General features: G+C 38.1%; 1 protein-coding gene across 3 annotated transcripts in view; it reads left to right on the top strand.

Moving 5' to 3' along the window:
- The window catches only part of C7 (complement C7), a 57,275-nt gene that overhangs the window by 7,339 nt on the left and 25,213 nt on the right, over positions 1-24,723 (top strand). For 2 of the 3 annotated variants that reach the window (XM_028097990.2, XM_028097989.2), the window contains 8 exons: positions 1,192-1,247; positions 3,138-3,213; positions 6,414-6,555; positions 8,699-8,846; positions 10,228-10,366; positions 17,115-17,285; positions 19,457-19,700; positions 21,831-21,941. In XM_028097990.2, coding sequence (XP_027953791.1) covers positions 1,192-1,247; positions 3,138-3,213; positions 6,414-6,555; positions 8,699-8,846; positions 10,228-10,366; positions 17,115-17,285; positions 19,457-19,700; positions 21,831-21,941 — 1,087 coding nt within the window. Of the gene's footprint in view, positions 1-420; positions 1,248-3,137; positions 3,214-6,413; positions 6,556-8,698; positions 8,847-10,227; positions 10,367-17,114; positions 17,286-19,456; positions 19,701-21,830; positions 21,942-24,723 lie in introns of those variants that run through there. The other variant, XM_028097988.2, reaches the window with a different exon arrangement.

Here is a 24,723-nt window from a genome sequence, read left to right as displayed (position 1 = left end):
AAAGCTATAAGACAGGCTTTCCCAGAGGGTGGAAAAATGAGTTGACATAGCACAGAGTAAAGACATTATTGAAAAAGGAAAAAAAAAAAAAAAGAAACCCTTGTAGTTTTTAATTAAAAAGAAGAAAACCCTTTAAAGGACTTTTACACTGGGTTATGAATTGGATACATTTGATATTCTCAGAGAGTCTCTAGTAAAGATTTGAATTACATTCACGGACACCTTCAGTAGTCAGAGTAGGGAAATACATAAAAGTAAAAATAAGATAATAGAAATCACCTATAATTTCATAACAGAAATAAATGATTACTCTTTTTTTTAAAGATTTTATTTATTTATTTGACAGAGATATAGAGAGAGAGGGAACACAAGCAGGGGGGGTGGGAGAGGGAGAAGCAGGCTTCCCACGGAGCAGGGAGCCCGATGTGGGGCTCGATCCCAGGACCCCGGGATCATGACCTGAGCCGAAGGCAGATGCTTAACAACTGAGTCATCCAGGTGCCCCATAAATGATTACTCTCTACTATATTTCTTTCTAGATTTGTTTTTAATACATGTTTGATTTTTCAAGCAAAATGTAACCCTACTTTACATACAGTTTTGTGACCTGCCGGCTCGTCAATATTTAGGCTGGTGCTATCACATAAAGAAGATTACAAAAGGCCTCGGAGGTGTTTTACACCTGAGCCAGCCACAGAACTAAGGGTCATGGCGAGCGTCACTGCCCCTCTGGCTAGAGATGTGCTTCAACTTTGGTTAACTCTTCATTCATGAAGCTTATTTCCCGTCTAACTACTTATTCTTGGCTGGTCTTTCTTCAAGGCTTCCTCCTCTCCGGGTGTCCTTATGAGTGTTGAAGTTAGAGCGAAGGAGAGTGAGGAAAGGAATTAAAAGATCCCTAAAGAAATGCGTTAAGTTTTCTATTTGTTTGGCCATGACATTCCCCAGCCCCTAGTTGTCTTTACGGAAATGAATAGTAGGGGAGGTTAGTCCAACAGAACTGTATTAAACTTTGATTTAGAATGGAAATTTAAAGGACAGGCAGAGTCGTTGAGCCTGGTCCATGGTTCTTTCCCTTCTTTATATTCCCAACTCACAAATCTTGACTTGTACAAATGTATTCACTTTCAACTCATTAAAGAAATGCAAACTAAAGTAATGTTTTATTCCTCCCTCCCTTGCCATCCCCAGGTAATAACTTTATTCATCTTGGTGGGATTTACAGGAGAGTTCCAAGTTTTTTCAAGGTGAGAATTTTTTTGGGATTGTGTTGGAAATCATTAAAAATTGTTTTTTTATTTTTAGGAAGATCTTTAATACATGACCTGATTTTTACATTGCAGCCTGAACATCTTTATCCCTTCAATACTTTATCTTTCCACACTTTGAGAAAAGGCAATGATAGCGAAAGCTTGGTTTATTCTTATTCTTAGTTTACTTTATTTTTTTCCCGTAAGGAAGAAACCTGAAGGCTAAAAATACCTAAAGGTTTTCTTCTTGTCCTAGTACCGTGATTTTCCCTGCAATGCAGATTATTACACCAACCTTAGAATTGACTTATCTTAGAGCAGAATTTGATTTTTGAATGTAGTCATTGCAAAACATTCTTTGGATTTTAAAGGTTGAGAGGTTTTTTCCTTCCTTAATTGAAATATAGTTGATACACAATGTTACATTAGTTTACGGTGTACAACATAGTGATTTGACAAGTTTATACGTTATGCTATGCTCACTGCAAGCATAGTTCCCATCTGGTTGACAGTTGGTTTTTTTTTTTTTTAAGAAATTAGTTTTATTGACTCTTGAGACCTGGAAAAAAGCCAACCTCATTTATCCATGGCCTTGTTTTGCTCTCACTGTCGGTTGGATGGGATAGGACCAGGTCAGTTCACTTTATCGAGCTATCAGAATGTGTCAGGAGCTGATCTAGTGATGGGGATGCAAAGAAGACCAACACAGTGCTGAGAGTCCACTGGGTGATTTAGATCTTGAAATAGTCAATTTCAATACAGATGTGCCAAGATTTCTGGAAGAGGCCTGCATACCCTACTGTGGGAGCACGGAGGAGAGAAGGCCAAGCTAGCTCCCCTTCCTAACCCTTGGTGTTTGGGGAAGGCCTCTGTCTGTCCCTGGGACGCAACATAGAAAAATAGCAAGTTCCGATTTTTCAAAGGTCACAAACACTGAGGAATTTGTATCATTGTTGCCATGTCAAGACGACAGATTAGCAAGCTTGGCTCCATAAAATCATGTGAAGCACACACCTTACTTTCGGGGTCACCTCACAGACTTAAGGTGAGCACAAATCACCTTGACTCCAGATGTCTCCAAGGCTAGAAATGTGTTCGAAATCCAGAAATCAGGAGTCTGAGTTCCTTTACCCCTTGTAAAATGTGCTTTTGGGCTAGGCTGAGCCGTGTGATCTTCTTGACAAAGCTGGAGTTAAGCATCACATGAGAATCGACTCTCCATTTTTCACGTATTTTAGTGGAGTGGAGTTGTTTAATCTCAAATTGACCCTACTTGGATGTGTTCTTGAGAAGTAGGCTAAATGAATGGGGGAATATCTAAAAATAAATTTCTGTCCCTTTAGTCTTGGCCAGTTTTTAGTTTCTCACTTCTCATAGGGTCTTTTTAGAGCTTTTTGTCTTCCAGTGAAGAGTTTCTGTATAACTCTTCATTCATTATTCAGAATCCTTTCAAAGGCCAGAATACCTTCCTCCTATATGTTCTCACTTACCCTCCCAAATATGAACACTCCCTTATCTATATTTCACAACACATTGTACCAGACACATTTCTGTTCTGAAATTGACCAGATTAGATATATTGTATGATCGTATTAGGGTTATTTGTTTATACCTCTGCATCTTTGTCCTCTCCTCTATCCATAGTCAGTGACCTATCTCTCATTGTGTCTACAGCTCAGGTGTCTAAATAGTGTCTGGTACATTATAGATGCTTAATAAATGTTAATCTCTAAAAAAGTTGGTCCCTTCCCCATATATTTTTATATATCTTGGGATGCTTTTGGTGCCTCTTACAAAATTGTGAAGGAATTTTTTTTTTTACTATTTTTGACCATTCTTTGTGTTTCCCCTCTTTATCTTTCTACCTGATTTATAACAATTTGACAGAGCCTCCACTCCAGTCACTTGCCAGTGGGATTCCTATGGATCGTGGTCAGAATGCAATGGTTGTACCAAGACTCAGGTAGGACCATACAAAAACTTTGCTCTTATTCTTTATTTATTGTATATATTGTTTATATTGAAATAGCTGATGTATAGACAAATGGCTTTTGAGATGTTATTTTTTGTGTTTCTTAATATGATTATGAATTTAAAGGGAGAAAAGTATGGCTTTAGTAATTAATAATGTAATAAAGTAATTCCTGCATTCTTATTTTTCTTGCAGGACTTTTCTAAATCTTACATTAGAACCTAGGAACATACATAGGATAAAGCAATTCACTAACTCTTTAACTATTAGAGAAATAGAAGAGCATGAAATGAAGTTAGTAGGTAGTTCAAAATCTACTACTGGATTCAACTTTTCTTATTTAAAACTAACACTAGCAAGTCCAAAATGGCTGCTTTGTCTTACCTAACGAATAGTGAACGACCACAAAGAGTGGAACATTTTGCACTTTTTTTGTTTTTTTTTTTAAGATTTTACTTTTAAGTAATGTCTACACCCAATGTGGGCCTCGAACCCACCACCCGGAGATGAAGAGTTGCCTGCTCCACTGACTGAGCCAACCAGGCCCCTCTGCATTTTTAAAATTTTTAAAGTTTAATTTCTAAGTAATACAAATAAAATGCTGGACTTGATCTGGAGATAATAGAGTACTTCTAAAAGTGTCTGTTTTAGTCCCCTTATTATAAGTTATTCATTGGAGAAAACGGGAAAGTCTATATAAAGAAGACACTACTTACAATTCCATCATTTAAAAGAAACCAATATACCATCATTTGGTATTTATTTTTTCAATTTATCTTCTCTGTGTGTTTATAATTTTTAAAAATAGAATTGTTTGATTATAGTTTTATATTCCAGTATTAAAAAATTTTTTTTTGTTTATTTAAAAAAATTTTTTTAAAGTAAACTCCACGCCACACGTGGGGTTTAAACCCACGACCCCAAGATCAGGAGTCACATGTTCAACCAACTGACCCAGCCAGGTGTCCCTATATCCTACTGTTGTTGTTGTTGTTGTTTTTTGTAAGTAGCCTCTGCACCCAGCGTGGAGCCCAACATGGGGTTTGAACTCACGACCGTGAGATCAAGACCTGAGCTGAGATCAAGACTGGGTGCTTAACCAACTGAGCCACCAAGGCACCCCTCTACTATTTTAAAATTATACTTTCGGCATGAATTTTAACAGCTCTATTATTTTCCATTATGTGCGTATACTGATCTTGTTTATCCGCTTTCCTATTGTTTGAGATTTAGGATATGTACATTTTTGTTATTATAAATAAAACTTCAGTGGACATTTTTGTACAGAGAAATCTGTCCTCTGTTCTGATAATTTTCTTAGGATAAATTCCAAAAATATAATGCTTGTTTTAAAGTTCTAAACATTTGAATGATTAAGTATGTTTTTATTGAAATATAATTAGCACATGACATTATTTTAATTTCAGGTATACAACATGATTCTATATTTGCAAAATATTTTAAAGGTGGTTCAGCTTGGATAAAAATGTGTATTTAAAAACCACTTTTTAATTATTAAGAAAACAGAACCATATTACAGAAGATAATTTCTGTTTTGAAGCATCATCATGATCATCATTTTCATCAAGCATTTAGTACTTACATGAGTGGCATTTACAAAACAAGTTACACAAATGCAGAATTTGGCTTTGGGGAAATAGATGACTACTCTGATTACATGAATAACAAGGCGAAAGTCAAACACCAACTACAGAAAACATTTTTATAATTTAAAAACAAGTTAAGAAAGAATGCTAAAAAGAAAGAGATGGAAGGTATTTTTCATATTAGCAATTTTTTTTCTTTGCATGAAGGTCATCATGCAATGATTACATCCCTAGATTATAACGACAAAATTTTCATCCAGAAAGAGACAAGTGAGAATGAAAACAGGGTCATAAGATCAGAATTTGTCAGGTGAGAATTTGACTGTTTGCAGTGGGCAGCTATCAAGGTCATGCTCATATCCAGAGAGAGGGAAGCACTTTTTAGACAAACAACACAATCTGTGCTTTGGAACTTCAGGAAAGGACAATTTAATAAGACACATGTGAGAGGTGTCATCATCAATTAAACACAGAGACTAAAAACTTATCAAGGAACTGTACTGAGTGAGTCCCATTCCCCACTCCTGTTCCTCCACAGCTCCTCTGCTTAGACACAGTGGGAGGTGCCAGTGTCAGGCCCAGGCTGACAAAGCTGCTCACAGAGCAAATTACATTACTGCGACCCTTTGTCCGAAAGAATCCCCAATTCTAACCCAACTTAGGATGGATGAAGAGACTCAACTTTGGCTTGTGATGAGGGATAGAAGCAGAAATGTGTTCACAGTTAGCCCAGAAGCCTGACCTATAGCCTGCATAGTTCCCACAAGGATCAGATACTGAGGGTCTCATGACTGCCTGTTCATCTCGCTGATAGTTAATATTGAGCCCAATGATAAGCACCAGAGAAATCCTGCAAAAGTAGTTTTATGAGTAGAAGTTCTAAAAAGACATTTATGATCTGATACTCCTTGCATGTCTCCTCCCCCTTGAGACTAAGTATATAACTACCAGCTTCATAGAGCAAAAGTACAGCTCCTTCTGCCCATGGGCCCTTTCCCTGTGCTATAATAAAAGCACCTTTTTGCACCAAAAACATCGCAAGAATTCTTTCTTAACTGTTCTACTCCTGGCCCCACATCAGTTTGTATATCCTGTCTTCCTTGTTGGTCTTTGCTCAAGGCTTAAATTCTCTGGAAGGTCAGATTTTGTTTATTATTTTTAATAGGGAAAAGGTGAGTAGAGGAAGGGGCTTACACGATGCATTTGGTGGCTGTTGGGAAGGACAAGGATTTTGTGGACCTCTTTTTGTTTAAATATTAGGTACATGTCTTCATATTGATTAAGTGAATTTTAGGATGAATTATTTGTTTCTCAAGTGGCTTGATGAGTTCCTCTATTTTTCCCATACTTTCTTTCCCAGAGATTTGCCTTTGACATATTTCCCATTTCAGAGGCCCTTGATTTTGATTGTCTAGTAGAATTCCATTGCAGAGGTAGCTTCATCTTTGGACTAGGAGGTTTTACATCTGCCCCCCAGAACAATTTCCTGAACACTGATTCTTCAGTTGTATTAATTTATCTTAGATTTTGTTTCTCAGATAAAGGAAAGGAGATGTCAAAAAGCACTACCTGTTTTGTGTTTAGACTCGCAGGCGGTCAGTTGCTGTTTATGGGCAGTATGGGGGCCATCCTTGCGTTGGAAGTGCATTTGAAACGCAATCGTGTGAATCTACACTAGGATGTCCGACAGAAGAGGGATGTGGAGAGCGGTTCAGGTGTTTCTCAGGTATCTGTTTTCCACTGGCTTGGACATTCCATGCAGAGTGTAAATTCAAATGCTGTTTGATTAACTTGCTTGGCATGTATTTGTTCAATTTTACTGAATTTATATTGGCCTAAGAATTGATTTTATTGGCATATTAATTATACACTCAGCTATCATTATTTCAAATGCAATATCATTATTTCATCTGGTAATAAAGGAGGAGATACTCCTTGCTTCTTTGAAAAGAAATATGACTATTGACAGACCCAAACAGCTCTTGACATTGCATTTTTGGTGAAGATGCAGAGTGAGTCTGGTACATCAAGATTGGGGAAAAAAATGTTACTGCCCAAATTATTATTATGTTCACAAAAAAAGCAACTCTGATTACCTAATCAAGAAGCAATACAGGTCACTCCTATGCACAGGGTGATTGAAACCTAATTTCAAGTTTGGGCACTGAGTATTTTTTGACCTATTGTTTAGGTAACGTTTGAGCAGTCAGATTAATTCAACAAGCTTTAGCAAATATCTGTTATTCTTATTAGGCTCCAGATATAGTGGTGAGGATTGTGGATATGTAAATGAAACACATAGCCTCTTCCTTCATGAATATTAAAGTTTATGGGGAGAATAGTACATAAATAATCCCCGTGTTAGAAGTGCTCCTCCACAATGCCTGTTGAGTTCCTAGTTTACTTTCAAAACCAAAATCAGATGACTCATCTTTTAGGAAGCATTCTTTAACTCCTAAACTGATAGAGATAACTAACAAATCACTTCTCTGTGTTCCCTATGTACATTGTACCATCTATAATCTGGAGTTATCTGTTGGCCTGGTTATCTCTCTTGTGAACTCCTTGAGGATATGGATAATATTCCTTTAATTTTTGCATCTGAACTACCTGGTACATAGTAGACTCTCAACAAATGTTCTTTGCATTGGATTGAGTGAGACCCCAGTGGGGTGCATGCTTTACCATCAGAACAGTTGTGTGCAATACATTCTCTGAGGACATAAGCGAAGGACTTGTATTATAGCCTGTGGTGTAGGGATGGAGATAATGTTTAATTTGATTTTTGAGGGACAAGTATGTGGCAGGTAGAGAAACCCTTCTAGGCTGAGAGAAGTATAAGTGCAAGATCAGTGGAGATGACAGAAAGCCTGGCCTTTTATTCGTGTAGGTGTGATGAGGGGATAGGAAGCAGGTAGGAGGATGGCTGCAGATGATGCCGGGGAGGTAGGCAAGGGTCAGATCCTCCGGTGCCCTCCAGTGCCTCCTTGGTACCTGGGATGTGGCTCTATCAGAACAATTACATTGTGGGATTAAAATGATCTATGTCTTCATAGTCCTTCCTACTAGATTGTAAAGTATTTGAAAAGTCCAACATACCATTTTTATTTATATTTGTACCCTAACATCTGGAAGAGTGCCTTGCCCAGAGTAGGTGCTAAAGAAATGTGGAATTTTAAACTTTTGATCCAGTTTCCATGCTCTCAAAAGCTTACACATCAAATCACACACACACACACACACACACACACACACACACACACACAAAAAGCAGAGCTTTGGCATCTTGGTCAGTGATTACAAAAAAATAAACTGAGAGTTGATGGGCAGGATGTCAATCTATCTTCCCAGTGGTTGGCGCCTTTTGATTTTAGGAAGATTCAGACAAACGGCTTGATTATGGGTGGAAGGCTGGAATTTGAATTCAGCTTTTATTTTCAATTTTGTTTCCAGCTGAGGTCGGAATCAATTTTGTGTGTTAGAATATGAGGGCCAAAATAATCACCAGGCCTTTCCTGGACACCTTGAAAATTGATCTCAAATTCACAGTAAAATATTAATGCAATGTTGGGGGTCGGGGCAAAACCTTTTTTTTTTTAAGATTTATTTATTTATTTTAGAAAGAGCAATCATGAATCGGGGGGGCAGAGGGAGAGGGAGAGAATCTTTAAGAAGACTCCCTGCTGAGCACGGAGCCCCACACGGGGCTCGAACTCATGACCCTGAGATCAGAACCTGAGCTGAAGCCAAGAGTCAAAGCTCAACCTACTGAACCACCCAGGCACCCCTGAGGTAAAACTTTTTTGACCCCAGGTAGTTTTTGCCTTCTTCCCTCTTTTATTTTGTGTGGGGGCTTATCTTGTGTGTAGGCCAGTGCATCAGCAAATCTTTGGTTTGCAATGGGGATTCTGACTGTGAAGAGGACAGCGCTGATGAAGACAGATGCGAGGACTCAGAGAGCAGAGCTTCCTGTGACCTTGATAAACCTCCTCCCAACGTAGAACTTACTGGAAATGGGTAAGGTATTGGGCAGCTTCCTGTGCATATGGACGGGTTGTAGCTTTTCATTTTGTTTTTATTTTATGGTTTGATAAATCTAATAACAAATCATAATAGCTAAGCTCTTGGCTCAGGGCTCTTTGCCACATCCTAAAACATTTAAAACAAAATTTTTTGAAGTTTTGTTTATTTAATTTCTACCCCCAGTGTAGGGCTCTAACTCACAACCCCGAGATTGAGTTGCACGCTCCCCGATTGAGCCAGCCAGGTGCCCCAGAACTTTTAATTCATACCTGTATACCTGAAAATATATGTGGTAAATGTGGTGTCCAATTGTCCCTGGACTATCCTGCTTTTAGCACTGGAAATCCTATGTCCAGGGAAACCCCTCAGACTTGGGAAAACCTGGATGTTGGTCACCTTCTGGGAGAGAGGCAGAAATAGAGAGACAGAGGGAGAACTGGTTCAGTGACAATGATGGGGAGCTACTTAAGACAATGAAGAGATAATAGAAAAAGAACAGAGAAAGAAAAGAGAAAGTGGTGTGTTGGAATATTTAGGCTTGAAAAGTAATTGTCTAACCAGCTGGAAACTTTCATTTTCAAGTGAAGTTGGGACAATCCCATGTTTGTCTTTTCAAAAAGAATTCTGAAGAACTTTTAAGGGTCAGATCCAAGTTGAGATTTCAAGGCTTTAAAATAGTCTATTTTGGAATGATAGAGGTGGTTTTTCTACAATATTTTAAAATTCATTAACAGAGAAATGGTAGAATTACTCCAAAGGGTATATCATTCAGTAAGCTAAGAGGCAATTCAGTTGAAATTCCTTGTAGAAAGTTCCCTTTCGGGGCACCTTGGTGGCTCAGTTGGTTAAGCGTCTGCCTTCGGCTCAGGTCATGATCCCAGGGTCCTTGGATCGAGGCCCGCATCGGGCTCTTTGCTCAGTGGGGAGCCTGCTTCTCCCTCTGCCTGTTGCCCCCGCTGCTTGTGCTCTCTCTCTCTTTCTGTCAAATAAGTAAAATCTTAAAAAAAAAAAGAAAAGAAAGTTCCCTCTCCTCAAGAGTAATCTTAATTGTATTGATTTTCTCTATAGATTCAACTCAAAACCAGCTTTTGCTATAGATACAAAAGGGCTGTGTGTTTCCCAAACATGTTCTTAGGCTGAAGGGATGTTGGATTTCCCCAGCTATTAGTTTTAGCTATTATACCACCCAGGGGAGGTTGGATAATGTATGGTGTGCTTTAGGATACTGCTCTCTTTATTTGAGCTCTTTTGAAGAGATGCTTAACTCTTTAATATATTTCAAGATTTTCTAGAATTCCTTTTTCAGCAAGTGCTGTTTCTGGTTTTTAATCATCTTTTCTTCCTTCCTTCCTTCCTTTTTTTTTTTTTTAAACAGTTACAATGAACTCACTGGCCAGTTTAGGAAGAGAGTCATCAACACTAAAAGTTTTGGTGGTCAATGCAGAAAAGTGTTTAGTGGGGATGGAAAAGATTTCTATAGACTGAGTGGAAATATCCTTTCGTATACATTCCAGGTACTTAATTTCATTGATATAATTTATTTTTAACATGTGAATTATTGCCAGAGATCATTACTTATATGATATTGATTTTTTGGTATTTGTTGAGAATTTATTTGTGGCTTAATATTTGGTATTTGTTGAGAATTTATTTGTGACTTAATATTCGGCTTAAACAAATGTTTTATATGGGTTTAAAAAGGATACATATTCTTTAACTCTGGGGTACAGGGCAATGATACTTTAAATTTGTCTCATTTAAGCTGAACTATTCTTTCGTCTCATTTTCAAGTCCATGGACCACGTGGGCCCCAGACTGGATGGTCTGACCCTGTGTGGGTGTCAAAACTCAAGGCCCTGGTCATGACTGGTTGTAATAATCTCTACCACTGCCACAGTGTCGGCTCACTTAAAAATGCTTTTGTTTTTAAATTGTGAAATATTTCATATATACAAAAGAGTGTGACTAATATAAACATACAGTTTGAAGAAAACTAATAAAACAAATACTCATGTATGCCCACCACCCACCTTAAGAAATAGAATATTGCCAAAGACTGACTTAAATGCTCTCATCTACCTCTCTCTGGCCACGTCCTCCCCACCCCCACTCCCTACACAACCACTATCTTCTGTTTTGTATTAATCACTTCTTTGTCTTTCCGTATACGTTTATCTCATATGTCTTTGTCCCTAAATAAAAACTTAACGATTATTTGTGCCTGTTTTTTGGCCACTTATGTAAGTAAATCCTATAGTATATATTCTATGACTTTTTTTTTTTTACTCAAAATTATGGGTTTGAAATTTATTTATGCTGATGTAGATGACATTTTTATTGCTGGTTCCATTTTTTTTCTTATGAAAATGCCTTGCACATTCTTGTGCATGAGTTCCATGCAAATGAGCTAGAGTTTCTCTAGGGCGCTTGAATTGCTGCCTCACAGGTTATGTATAGGTTACACTCTGCTCAGTAAAGTTTCCAAAATGGATGTGCCATCAATTTATATATGATCAGCAGTGTGGAAGGGGGAGGGGCTGTGCTCCCTATCCTTACCAACGTCTGCATTGCCAGAATTTTCCATTTGGCTTAGGGTCTCAGGGACTCCGTTCCAGGCTTCTGCTTCTTGTAAGCTGTTTCTGTCATATACACCTAAACTCGTTCTGTTCCAGCATTTCCACACAAAATCCACTCACACAGAAACAGTTATGGTTTTAGGGGGAGAATCCTGAGCATATGAAGGGAATATAGAGGAGAGATTTTCTGTTGCAGTCATGCCAACGCATTCAACAAAAACGGTTGACATCCTACATCACAAAACATCTGGTCCTTCTGGAACCTCAACAAATCAAAGTTTCTGGTCTCATCCCATTTCAGCCTCTTGTTCTCTTCTGCCAAGACCTCCTCTTTCACTCCTTTCCTCTCTTCTTCCCAGAATTCTGAAAATTTCTAGTTCAGTGCTTCTTACCTATTACTCCCAAATTTGTAAACCAAAACTATTAGGATGTTCAGACAGAAAGGCTTTTTGTTTACCAAACTTAACCCTCTTCAGAATGCAGTTTTAATTATAAATAGCAAACAGCATCCTCCTCTGACTTACAATAGAATAAATTACATTTACGAACTACTGTATCATGGGGGCACCTGGGCGGCTTAGTCGGTTGAGCATGTGACTCTTGACTTTGGCTCAGGTCATGATTTCATGGGTCATGAGATCGAGCCCTGTGTTGGGCTCTGTGCTCAGCGAGGAGTCTGCTTGAGATTCTGTCTCTCTCTCTCTCTACCCCTCCCTTGATCTCTCTCTCTCTCTCTTAAATAAATAAATCTTTTTTTAAAGATTTTATTTATTTATTTGACAGAGACAGACAGCAAGAGAGGGAACACAAGCAGGGGGAGTGGGAGAGGGAGAAACAGGCTTCCCGCTAAGCAGGGAGCCCGATGTGGGGCTCGATCCCAGGACCCTGGGATCATGACCTGAGCCTAAGGCAGATGCTTAACGACTGAGCCACCCAGTCGCCCCAAATAAACAAATCTTTTAAAAAATTACTGTATCATGGAAATGGAAAGTGAAATTGATCTGAAAAAATAATGGTAGCTGCCAATTTTTGAATATCTCCTGTGGCATCTGTACTGTTTTAGGCAGTTTGTATATGTTTAATCCTTATAATATCTTTGGAAGGTAAGTAATATTTTACTATTTTATATATGTAGAAATTGAGGCTCAGAGGACTTCAGCTGACTTGCTCTAAATCACCAAATTAATAAGTAGTAGAGCTTGGGTCCTATTTGTCAGATTTCACAGCCTTTTCTTTTTCTAGTATATTTCACTCTCCCAATATCTTGTATTTAATTGCTTTCTCAACTCTAAATTTTACATGGTGAATAATATGTACTGTGATGTAACCATTGGCCGGAGGGAGAATGTAACATAGGCATATGTAGAAATATTTTTTTTCTCCTCTTCCTAGGAGGATGTGTTGATAATTCTTTCATAATTATAAGAGAGATAATTGTATATATATATATTGGGTCAAATTTAGAGAGTTACAGAGCAGAGAAAATCATGAGAGAATTTCTGACATTGTTGGAAGACAGACATGCTGGAAGTTTGCAGCTTCTGAAGAAGAGAAATAATTTAATAACAGCATAATGCTGACGTTCATTTCCCTCAGCATGGCTTGGATTTTGCATTGACATCTGAAATGCCTTTCCTGTCCCTGAATTTGAAGGTGTTTGTCAGAGGCATAGGGAAGTTATAACCTGTTACTGAGTGAAGAATGGATATGTTTTGATGATCCAACCTGAGGGAAGGGAGGGTTAGGGTTAGGGTTAGGGTTATGGAAGCAATAGGCAGTGAGTCAGCCATTGAAGAGCTAACCCAATGTGGAGCCTGGGATAGTAAATGCTCTCCACAGCTCAGATAGACCTGAGGCCACTGGCGATTCAGCTCTTCTGAGTGGAAGATGGCTTTTGGCTTGTTGGCACATAAATATTAATAAATAAACATGTAACATAATCAGTCAGTCCATCTTATAATCTCTGTTTCAGTTATCAGTAGTGTAGTTTATCCAGGGCAAACCTGGTTTCTTGTTGACTAAGCCATTATCTTTGATGCCATGCACTTTCTCTGTTTGCTCATATTTTTCATACCACAAGGAACCCTTGGACACAGAAACACGTTCCTCCTCCATGGCCACTTTGGGAAGGTACTACTTTGCTAGTTCAGTCTGGAGAATGTTGAAAGACTGTTGTGTTCATTGTCAACTTGGAATGAGTTGCAGAGGGGAGTAAAGATGAAGGTGGAGAAAATGAATTACTTCCTGGATCCTCCTGTATTTAGTCTTGAATGTATTTCATTATATTTTTGGAAAAGAGATCCTATGTGCATATCAAGTAAATAACAAAATCATATTCTTTTTAAAAATACTTATTTATTTATTTTAGAGAGAAAGAGAGAGAGAGCACAAGCGGGGGCGGGGGAAGGGCAGCGGGAGAGGGAGAGAATCTCAAGTAGATTCCCTGCTGAGCATGGAGCCCAGTGCAGGGCTTGATCCCACCACCCTGAGATCATGACCTGAGCTGAAATCAAGAGTTGGACACTTAGCCGACTGAGCCACCCAGGCACCCCAATCTTCTTTTCTTTTCTTTTGCTTTCTTTTTTAAAAAAGAATTTATTTATTTATTTGACAGAGAGAGAGGGTGAGAGAGCACAGCAGGGGGAGGAGCAGAGGGAGAGGGAGAAGCAGGCTCCCAGCGGAGCAGGGAGACTGATGCAGGACTCGATCCCAGGACCCCGGGATCATGACCTGAGCCGAAGGCAGACGCTTGACCAACTGAGCCACCCAGGCGCCCCCTTCTTTTCTTTGTAATAATCTAAAAATGTGGGTACTGTCATTTCTATTTTACAGTTGAGGGAACTCGAGACAAAGAATGCTGAAGAGTTTACCCACAGTCATAGAGTTAATAGATAACAAATATGGAATCTGAACCCAAGAAGTGTGTCTGCAGAGCCCTTGCAGCACACTCTACTTAGGTGGGGTTAGAATATACATACATTTGATAGGAATGAGCCAGTAGAGAATAAAAAATTGAAGCTGTGGAAGAGGGAGTAAGCAATCGATTTAATAAATCCTTAGAAGTGGTGGGAGAGAATGCAATAGAGATGAGACAGAAATTTGCTTTAGATGGAGGAAGGACACCTGCGGAGGAAAGGAAGTGAAGAAATGTAAATATGTTTGTGGATTTGTTAGCCAGAAGTTTAGGAGTTCTCATGTCTGATAATGGGAATGTTTGAAAGAAAGAGGTCAAGGTCATTTTCTGAGAGTGAGGGAAGTGGTTCTAAGATTGCAGGACTGAGGTAGCTGCAGAACTTTTGAAACAGACACTGCAGAGAATGGGAGAGAAAGAGAATGGAAATACAGGGCTGCTGCACTGCTTTGAAGGTTCCCCTGAGACTGGAAATCATGAGTGGACTTACAGCAGTACTGATCGGTTAGCTGTGTGATTTTTCTATCATAGTGCTAAGCAGCTTGGCTGCAAGCATTGAACCAGGGCTGGAATTCTGCCAGGCAAACATGATGGCAGAGCATATCTAGGCAAGGGAGTTAAGGTCATTGGTGAGAGACTGGTTGAAGTCAGGAACCATGAGGTCTATCTGAAAAGGAAGGAAGTGAAAAAAATGAAGGTGCTGATAGAAGGAGAGAAGGGAAACCAAGTAGAGGAACTTGTGTCTGTAAAGTTGAATAATGGCTCTGGTGATAATAGAAAGAGAGTCAAACGAGTAAGAGGTGGCAGGATGTAGGATGTTTGAATTTGTGATTTCAGAGGAGCGATCAGTCTGGGTGAGTCTAAGTTGGATGGAGAGAGTATTAATTAAGGGTCATTTAAGAAGATCACATTACCTTGAAAAAGATGACTTTTGCAGCTCTTGTGTAGAGTAGACGGGAGTGAGGAGATGCTGAACTAAAGCCGCTAAAGAGGCTTATTTGCATTAATCAAGTACTTGAATTGCAGATTTGAAGATGAGGGAAAATAGGCTTTCTTTTCTTGCATTAAAAGGAAGATAGATAACTTCTCTTTCTTAAGAGAGATAAAAAGTAAATTTGTGTCTATCTAAAACCAAATAGGACTGAAACAGTATCTAGTGGTTGCAGAAATCTCTGATGGCATTCTTATTAATGTCCTCTTTATAGTCAATAATAATACATATATTCTCCATCTCAGTCTGAGCTGAATTTTTGCCTTTGACTTTTAAACAAACCAATTTCATAATGTAATGAAAATAATGCTCTAACAAAAGATATGAATAAATCTATCTTTTCTTGTCTTCTGGCATGTTCTTAGCATGCATGCATAATTTTGAACATGGGCAGTGATAAAAGTAATACAATATTTTCTGGCATTTTGATGAACTTTTTCTAGCCTTTTCTTTTCTTCTTCTTTTTTTAAAAATAGGCTCCATGCCCAGCATGGAGCCCAATGTGGGGCTTGAACTCACAACTCTGAGACCATGACCTGAGCTGAGATCAAGAGTCGGACACTCAACTGACTGAGCCACCCAGGCGCCCCTGAATTTCTTTCTAGTCTTTTTTTGACTGGGGAATATACTTGTATGGTTGTAGTGAACAGGATTATTACATTTATACCCACTTTCTCATTTAACATGAATATTTTTCTTCATAGGCATCATTTAAAATGGCTACATGGTATTCTGTTGTTTTCATTCCTCTTAGGTTTGTGTTTAAAGTGTATCATATCCATCATTTTAATGTTCCCTGTGCTTATTTATACTTTGATCTCAAACACAGATGTGTATGGCTATATGCTAAGAACACAAATGCTTGTGGAAGGACAGTTACTGATTTGACTATTTAAGCAGAGCAGACACTGTGAGGGGGAGTGAGCTCGCGCGTCTTGTTTTATTTTCATGGTGCTTGACACTTTTTAGCAAATTAATTGCCTACAATTTAAAAAAAGTCTGGAGAGCTTTGTGTCAAGATTTCAGATTTTTCTCTTTTCTTGAAAACACATAATCTGTCAATGCTAGAACTTGTAGTTACATATGGTAACTGTATGATGGATTTGAGTGTTGGTGTCCCTTTTCGACAGTGTGTGTGTTCACTTCATCACCCTGCCTTCCACGGGATGCCTCCAACATTTATATTATGTGCTAGCCCCCATGGGCATTTTATTTTGACACTTGATCTAGGATAAAATAAGGGATAAATAAATGATTGTCTTCTTTGTCAGTGCTGGGGCTCTCACTTCCGTGTTAGCCACCTGTGACTATCCTGTTGTCTGCCTCAAAATTCCTTTGGGATGGCCTTTTCTTCTACCCTCGCTCATAAGGAAAAAAATTGCATCTCTGTTCCCCTCTTTTAGCTGAAAAATCAAGAACCAAGGGCTTTTCAGTTCTCTGTGTAATTCTGTTGATTTGCTGACTTCTGGGTTAACTGTTGACATTAAAAGAAAGTGGGAGATGTTTGTACACAGATGTGTTCTGTGAATCACTTGGAATTGCCATTATTGACACCATGTCTCCTTCTTAACTAAGAGTAATTGTAGAATGGACTCTATTCCTCATACTCATACGGGCCTGGTTGTATTGAGAGCCACAGTCATTTTGTGTCAATGAAGAGCTTTGTCTTTTTGGAGAAGACTGTTTGAAGAAAATATCCACGTTAAAGGATCCATGGCAAAAGATTTTTGGTTATATCCAAGGCCTTAATTTGGTCACAGCAAAATTTTTCATTTTCTTTATAGGTGAAAATAAATAATGATTTTAATTATGAATTTTACAACAGTAGCTGGTCTTATGTAAAGCTTACCTCGGCAGAACATACATCATCTAGTAGGAAAAGGTCCTTTTTAAGATCTTCATCATCTTCTTCAACTACTTATACTTCACATACCAATGAAATCCACAAGAAAAAGGTTAGTATGAAATATTAGTTGACTTTTCCATATTTTACTGCTTAAATATTTCTAACATTAACAAAAGTGTATTTACCAAACAGATCAGCTTTCTTTTTTAAATTAGGGTAATAGTATCTTCTTCAAAGAGACAATGTAATATATTCTTTAAAAGGTAAGATTGTGTCTTGTTAGTTCTCTTGGATAATATATTTATTTATACTTTTTATTTTCTTTTTCTTTCTTCTTCTTTTTTTTAAGTAGGCTCCATACCCAATGTGGAGCTCTAACTCAGGACCCTGAGATTAAGAGTTATGTGCTCCACTGACTGAACCAGCCAGGCACCTTTATACTTTTCCTTTAAGATTTATTTATTTATTTGACAGAGAGAGAGAGAGAGAGAGAGAGAGTGAGCTGTAGGCAGAGGGAGAGGGAGAAGCAGGCTCCCCACCGAGCAGGGAGCCCAATGTGGGACTCGATCCCAGGACCCTGGGATCATGACCTGAGCCGAAGGCAGATGCTTAACCACCTGAGCCACCCATGTGCCCCTATACTTTTTATTTTCTTATTAAAGTATTTGTTCTTATTTGAAAATCTTAAAAAAACGTTACTTTCAAATCTACTAGTTAAAATTTTCTTAAATTTCTAATTCATGATTATTATACATGGTTATATAAATGTTATATACAATTTAACAAATCCAATTAGTATGTGCTTCCTAAACACTAACACTTAGAAGGTGCATAAAACTAAAAGATTTTGGAATGCTTTATTACTTTTGAAATACCCAAATTTTTGTCTGAGGAAGTTAAAAGCCTTATTTTTAGATACTTTGTTGTTTTGAGATACTAAAACTTTTATCTTGGGCAAGCTGAACAGTTGTGATAGATTGCACTGGCTGATGTACACCTACTGCTGAAGAAGTTTTCAGGCTGACCATCGTTCTAAATCTGCATATTTTATCTCATTCTTGAAGTCAGTAACTTGATTAATAAATCACAGGAAGTATAAAGGAATAGTGGTTTTGCTTGTTTTATGACTAAGAAGCTGACTGTGGAGATAGGAGTTGTATAAACATTTATTATTTTTATACTACATTGTTCACAGAAGTGAAGATTTGGTTTAAGGTAGATCTGTCTTTTTTTTTAAATTTTATTTATTTATTCATGATCTGTCTTGGACATCATTACAAGATGCTTAGGAAGTGTTCAAAGACCTCATTGTATCCACTACTGGGTACTTACCCAAAGAATACAAACACTAATCCAAAAAGAGAGATGCCCCTATGTTTATGGCAGCATTATTTACAATAGCCGAATTATGGAAGCAGCCCAAGCGTCTATTGATAGACAAATGGGTACAGAAGATGTGGCATATTTATACAATGGAATATTACTCAGCCAGAAAGAAGAATGAAATGTTGCCATTTGCAACAACATGGATAGATCCAGAGAGTATGATGTTAAATGAAATAAGTCAGAGAAACACGAATGCCATATGATTTCACGCATGTGTAGAATTAAGAAAATGAATGAACAACAACAAAAAAGAGACAAACCAAAAAGCAGACTCTTAATTATAGAGAACAAACTGGTGATTACCAGAGGGGAGGTGGGTGGAGGGATGGGTGAAATAGGGGTGGGGATGAAGACGTGCATTTGTTGTGATGAGGACTGGGTGATGTATGGAATTGGTGGTTCACTCTATTGTACACCTGCAACTAATACAGCACTGTAGGTTCATGACATTAAAATAGAAAAACCCCTCATTATGAAATGAGGGACCCCAGTATGGAATATAAGTTATATGGTCACCTTACCTATAAGTCATTGTGTACACCCTAGGCACATACTATTTTACATATTTATTTGTGAGATTGTTTAGCAGTTAACGAAGCTGATTCTCTTTTTTCTAGTTGAGGAGGGCATAACTACTTGGTTTTGAGATTTTAAATGTCATATATGCAAGAAATTACCATGTTATCACAGATATTATTCCTATTTGGGATTCCAAAAATTCCATAGACTGCTTCAAGTGAGTGGGCCCAGAAAAAACCTCATCATGCATCAAAAATAGAAATTCATATAGTCTGGTTGGAGGTGGCAGCTGATGGAGACCTTGGACAGCAAACTAATTCCACTGCCTTTTTATCACCAACCTAAAACTCTTTTTATGCTCTCTTCTTTCCATAGAGTCATCATTTGTTGGTTGTCCAGAACACCGTGGAAGTGGCTCAGTTTGTCAACAACAATCCGGAATTTTTACAACTTGCTGAGCCATTCTGGAAGGAACTCTCCTTCCTTCCCTCTCTCTATGACTACAGTGCCTACCGAAGATTAATCGACCAGTATGGGACACATTATCTGCAGTCTGGGTCCCTAGGAGGAGAGTACAGAGTTCTATTTTATGTGGACTCAGAAAAAATCAAAAACAGTGGTAAAGTATTAAAAAATTATTAAATACAAGCATTGTAGGAATTTTAATGGGGGAAATAACATGTAGTTAGCTTAAACTTTCAGAGCTTTAAAATATGACAAATAGAGATTAAATTGCAAAGAAATCCAAAATGGCAAGAATCCATTATATTCTACTCAAAATTTTTAGGCTCTAAGAAAAGCCAGCCTACTCTTTGGGATAGTACTCTGAAATGTGAGATAGTCATCATCATTGGCTATCCTCAGAGGGTGTTGACTGGGTTTTTGGAATACTTTTTAACCTTTTCCATTTCTCAGTTTAGGTAGTATTCTTCAAGGACAAGCTAATGAGGAATTATATTTCCGAAATCAAAATGTTTTAAAGAAGTATTTTGTTTACCTCTGTTATTACCACTCACATTCCTTTAAGAAAATCTCTGGATATCACAAGTTGGCTTACTACATAATTCTTGTAACAATAGCTTAAATTTATCAGATGCCTTTCTTACAACAGGCAAGTCACATACGTTAGCAATGATCCTCACTACTACCCAGTGAGGGGGCCACTACAATTCCTGTCTTACAGACTGAGAAATGGAGACTCAGTGCTATGATAAGATTCATCCTAGGGCATATAGATCGCAAGGAGGTCTAAGTCAGCTGAGCTTTTTCCTTACGCTATGTTGTTGCTAGAATTGCCTGATTTTTGTTAGAATTGGTGCACACCACTGAGTTTATGATTTTTTTGACCTCATAATTAGAGGAGAATCCTCGCCACGTGTCCCAGTGTGGGAGGGGAGAGGGTGATGTCTCAGTGTCCATTCCTTGTCTCCAAAGACCTTTTGGCTCTGGTTTACTAATATTCCAAGTCAAACCTGCTCCTTCCCAACTTTGTTAAGCTGATATCCACAAATCCTTCTCCATCCAAATCACCTCTTCATGATCTTTCTCTTCAGTCAAGCGTCTTTACAACCGTGGAGGAGAGTTAAGACTTATTACATGAGATTCAGAGGAGATCTTGTAACCTTCCCTTGTGGGTGAACTACAATATTTTTCTATGTTTCCATTGCCTTATTTTTTTTTTACCAATTAAGATTTAGCCAGAATTTGAACTTTTCTAAATTCCCTGGTTAGAAATGAATGTACAAGCACAGGTTTTTTGTTTGTTTGTTTTGTTTTTGTTTTTTGTAGCAACAACAAAGGCAACGTTTCTTTGGAAAATTAGTCCAGCAATGGCTTAACCTAAATTCCGTTTCACTGTTCCCCACTCCCCCCCCCCCCGTTTCCTTAGTATTTAAAAGAAATGGAGGGAACTTTTTAAAGCTTTCCAAGTTGGTCAAAGTATTTTTTTGAGTAAAAATTTTACTCTTGAGCAGTTTCTGTTCTTCCTAAAAGTCCTAATTGCAATATAATCAAAACTGCTGAGTTATAATAATATATGCCCCCCAATTGTTCTTTAAGAAATACTGAGGTTATTATAGTAGAGTTAGCAAAATTATATGAGAAAAATATATTTCCATACTTTATTATTTTCTATCCTTCTTAAAAAATGCATTGGCAAAACTCTATTTGATAATAAGTAGAAATTGTTACATTCTAAGGTTATGAGTCATGAGAAGGAAATGTTGGAAACCAGAGATGGTAAAGATATTAAAATAGAGAGACTGAGGCAGTAGACCTAGGGTTTTAGGAATTAATTACTGTAGAACCAGAACCCAATTTGGGGTTTCCAGTAGGCAGATGGGGACGATTACATGCCTACTTTTATTGATTTGCTGTATGCCTGAGCAGCTGACGGTGGATGGGCCAAAGATATTGCTCTTTGGGGTGTTCAGTTTCTGTTCCTTCCACTGTTTCATGTAGAAATCACCCCAATCTTCTCCCCTTTCTGGTCAAAGCTAATAGGAGCCAAAATTTGCATTTGAAAGTAAGTTTCAGACACATGATGCTTCATTCCTAGATATATACATGTATTATTATTTTGTTTAATAACAAAAATCAAATATTCCTTTTTCTGACCCTTGACCGTTCTAGAGCTCTTGAGCTCAATAGTAGGACATAACCTCTTATCCCCATTCTCACACCTGGCTGCATCTCAAAAGGAGTTTTTAACAAATGCAAAAATTAATCACCTTTACAACTTTTCCCTCAGGTCTTAGTTCAGCAGATATGAAGAGATGTACTTCCTCAAGTTCCAAACTTTTCTTTACATCATTGAAGGGCAAATGCCAAAAGCTGGAAGAGGCCTTAAAATCAGACTCAGGTAAATAAGAAAGGGGCAATTTGCTTTACGAGCTTAATCTCCATCCCTCTCTCTTGTGGCTAATTCCTGGCTTCCAAGGGCCTTTGAGATTTGAACAGGTGTTCTATTTTATGTTTTTTATGTATTTGTTTATGTTTTCCTCTGATCTCTCTTGCGTATGTCGTGGCAATGAGACATCAGGCAGAGTGGGAAGTTCATTGGTTATCTCTGTGCACTGCAATTGTGTCCTCAGTGTATCCTACCTTTGTCCCCTACGATGACTGCTGGCAATCAAGCTTAGAAAAAGGACACCAGCGGGAGAAGATTCAGTCCCACTCTGACATGGATGCTCAGCGCACTTTTTGGTGCATGCTGCTGCTGCTGCTGGTGCTGGTGGTGGTGGGAGAGGGAGTGGGGAAGGTGCTGTGCTATTCTTTGAGTGATTGAAAAAGGAACTGGAAAAATAAACTGATTTAGATTGTGTCTAGATGCCACGTTAAGGAATTGGGATTTCATTCTGATGACAAGGGGTGCCGTTAAAGGATTTAATACAGGGATTGACTAAATGAAAGATTACAAAGAACATTGTAGAGAAAGAAGAGGGACTGAGAAAGGTTAAACGGATAGGATAAGAACCAGAAAAGAGGTGCCTGGCTGGCTCAGTCGGTAGAACATGTGACTCTTGATTTCAGGGTCATTGAGTTTGAGCCCCACGTTGGGCATAGAGCCTACTTAAAAAAAAAAAAAAAAGAAGAAAAAAATTAAGAAAAACGGGGAAAATAATGAACCTGAAAAGATCAGTAACATTAAAAGTAAAGGAGAAGGAGAGATAAACAGAGACAAATTCTAGAGAGAAGCTAAGTAAGAGACGGACTGGAGACTGACTCTTCACCGGCCTTATGATGAAGAGATTCTTAGTGTGGTAGCAATGGACTGAGTGGTACTAGAGCTTAAGTTCTCCCAGGGTGATGGCAGAAATTGGGGCAAAGGTGAAGGCTGACCCAGGTGTCAGGGTTCTTACCGAGGAAGTGGGGATTCTCGGGATATTGGCAGATGACTGCAGGAAGGAGGGAGACAGAGGAGTGAAACCAGGTTTATTTACTCATTCACCTCCTTCATTCATCAGCTGTTTCTGGGGCCTGGGGTATACGGTGGGATTTGTTCTAGGCATTGGGGTAGAAGCAGTGACATGCCCAAGAGAATGCCTGTCTTCATGGAGCTGACATGACAAAGGAGGACAGGTTTTTGAAAGAAAGGGAAATATAGTGATCTGGAAATCGAAATGAGAGCAGGAGCTTTGGGAAGCTCAGTGACATGAGCTACTGGAAGCTGCTCACTGATTTGATTTTATTTTGTGTTTAACAAACATAGTGTTTACTATGTGCCCAGTACACTTTTAAGTGATTTACAAAAATTAGCCAATATATTCTTCCTATCTAAGAGTTAAGTATTATTCATATTCCCATAATACAGACAGTGACACTGAGTCACAGAAAGGTTGCCCAAGATCGCAGTTGGTAAGCGTCAGACATGAGATTCAAGGGCATGACATTTGGCTTCACGGCCTGGGCTCCTCATTGTCACACCAGGCTGATTGTCTAGGGGAAGAGTGCTAGCTGGAGCAGGGAGCTCACTGAGGTGTGGACACAGAGGCTACAGGCTTAAAAATAAAATTAAAACTGATTTCTTAAAATCTGTAATTTGTAAAAAGATCTGCCAGTGAAGCCCGCCATTTCTCCAACTTTAGTACACACCGAGATAATCTGAGGAGGCTTGTTAAAATGCTGATTCCAGGGCTTTCCTCCCAGCTGTTCTCTCATACATCTTGGAGCCCAGAAATGTGTAGTCACTCCAGGTGGTTTGGAGTCAGGTCCTGGAGGGACTGGATGTTGTGACGAGCTGCCTTCAAAGGGAGACGGTTTGCGTATTAGAAACGGAGCTAACAATGAAGATGAGGAAATACTTGGTAATTTATTGAAAACATCAGGCTTTAATAATTTCTGATAAATGTACAGTTTTTGAATTTGAAAATTTTTATGAAAATTTTATGAAATTGCAAAATTTAGTTAAAAGAAGTGAACTGAAAATTACTCCAAATCTGGTCTGCGAGGTAGGAATTTCCAGTCATGACCAGTGTAAAAATCAACCACAAATGGAGACAAAAAGTTTTCTGAAATATTAGGGCAAATAAATGCGGAAAAGAATTCAATTAATATTCACTGCTTAGAACACTTTTCATGTGTTAATGTATGCCTGTTAATTAATAGCTTTTTTGCTTATTGTTAGTATTCCAGTTGCAATGAACATCCCCCATTTTATTATGAAAATTTTCAAACAAACAGAAAGAACATAGTAATAAATACCCATATACCCACCTCCTTTATGTAATGATTATTATGACATTTTGTTGTATATAATGGACATACAATATTTATAATGTGGATTATTCAACAATATATAAATATTATATATTTAAAATATTTATAATCTTACCTGAACCATTTGGAAGTAAATTTCATGATGTTTCATCCCAAAATTTATGCATATATTTTCTAAGAAGGAATACAGTCTCCTATATAATGTAAATGCTCTTATTATACCAAGAACATTAAGAATATGAACAATAATTCCCTAATATCATCTACTTTCAGGTAATGATTGTGGTTTTCTTTTTTTTAAGATTTTATTTATTTATTTATTTATTTTTAAAGATTTTATTTATTTATTTGAGAGAGAGAATGAGAGATAGAGAGCACAAGAGGGAAGAGGGTCAGAGGGAGAAGCAGACTCCCTGCCGAGCAGG

This window comes from Eumetopias jubatus, unplaced genomic scaffold, assembly GCF_037043125.1.
Source record: "Eumetopias jubatus isolate StellerSeaLion01/CBP00866 unplaced genomic scaffold, mEumJub1_p1.0 scaffold_5, whole genome shotgun sequence".
NCBI lineage: Eukaryota > Metazoa > Chordata > Mammalia > Carnivora > Otariidae > Eumetopias > Eumetopias jubatus.
This window is presented reverse-complemented; position numbering and strand designations above follow the sequence as displayed.